Genomic DNA, 1,094 nt, shown 5'->3' on the forward strand with positions numbered 1-1,094 from the left:
TTCAGCAGGTGTGCTGTCAAAGCCTAACAAGGTATTTTCTTCACAGCAGATATAAGGTGAGCATGGCACTGGATAAAAGAAAGAGGAGGGCCACCGCTTCCAATCAGATAACTCGGACTGCACGACAGCCATTGAGTGATATCATCTGAAAAGACGAGACGGATGTGAACTGTTCAACCCTGAGCGAATCAGGACAGCCTTTTTGGATCACTTTGGACTTTTGATGCACCTTTAGAAGGCACCCGCAGAAAGAGACTTTGGTTTTGGATTAAAACCCAGGGGACTGAAGCACAGCAAACTAGAGACTGCAAGGACAGAGACTCGCAAAAGACGAACTTTGAGTCGCAGACGTCGAAATTCTGATTCCATGAGCTTTTAAAGGAGCATCTGTCACGACTTTGTGTATCAAAATTTATTTTCTCCAGCAAATATCTGTATCATCTTATTCTTGTAACTGCCAGTTTTCTATCAACACTGATCTTCTCTTGTATATGCCGTAGAATGAACGAGTACAACAAAACACAATCTGCAGTAACTAATACTAATAAAGTGAATACATTTTATTGTGTTTGTTTGACAGACAACTGTCCCAAAGATCAATATGATTATGTGAATTCATTACGCCGTGCTAACCAGGAGCATTGTGATAAACCTTATCTCTTCCATGTCTCTTCCTATCTGAACTTTTCTCCTAGCCAACTGCAAACACAGCAAGCGATAAGAGACGAGACATTTTTTTATAGTCTACTTCAAATATATGCTCAGATGAACTTATTAAGGAGATGACTGCAACCACAATGTCCTATTTGCTATTTTAGGAGCTCTGGATTTTGTTGATTAACTAAGCTAATTGATGAAACATGGTTGTAATTATGAATGTTTAGTGTAATTTCTATGTATCTGTGTAGTATTGATGACACAGTAATTTTTTAATATTTTAGAGATATATTAACACTTTAACTTTAAACATTTAATTGATATTTGAGGTGGCAGACTTATGCGAAAAACTAAATTTCCCATAATATTCATGATAAACTGCATAAATTACACATTGGTACTGAAAACCAATTAATTTTATTTTGACCGAATTACTT

The 1,094-nt window shown here is 36.7% G+C and overlaps 1 protein-coding gene across 4 annotated transcripts in view; it reads left to right on the forward strand.

The window, feature by feature from the left end:
* LOC107655387 (platelet-derived growth factor subunit A-like) overlaps nt 1–643 on the forward strand; it is a 15,080-nt gene extending 14,437 nt beyond the window's left edge. For 2 of the 4 annotated variants that reach the window (XM_016442858.1, XM_016442857.1), the window contains one exon: nt 47–641. In XM_016442858.1, coding sequence (XP_016298344.1) covers nt 47–60 — 14 coding nt within the window. In that variant the 3' untranslated portion in view covers nt 61–641. Of the gene's footprint in view, nt 1–46 lie in introns of all 4 variants that reach the window. The other 2 variants (XM_016442856.1, XM_016442855.1) reach the window with 2 other exon arrangements.
* Nucleotides 644–1,094: the final 451 nt, after the last annotated feature.

The sequence above is a fragment of the Sinocyclocheilus anshuiensis genome, unplaced genomic scaffold, assembly GCF_001515605.1.
Source record: "Sinocyclocheilus anshuiensis isolate Anshui unplaced genomic scaffold, SAMN03320099.WGS_v1.1 scaffold880, whole genome shotgun sequence".
Lineage (NCBI taxonomy): Eukaryota > Metazoa > Chordata > Actinopteri > Cypriniformes > Cyprinidae > Sinocyclocheilus > Sinocyclocheilus anshuiensis.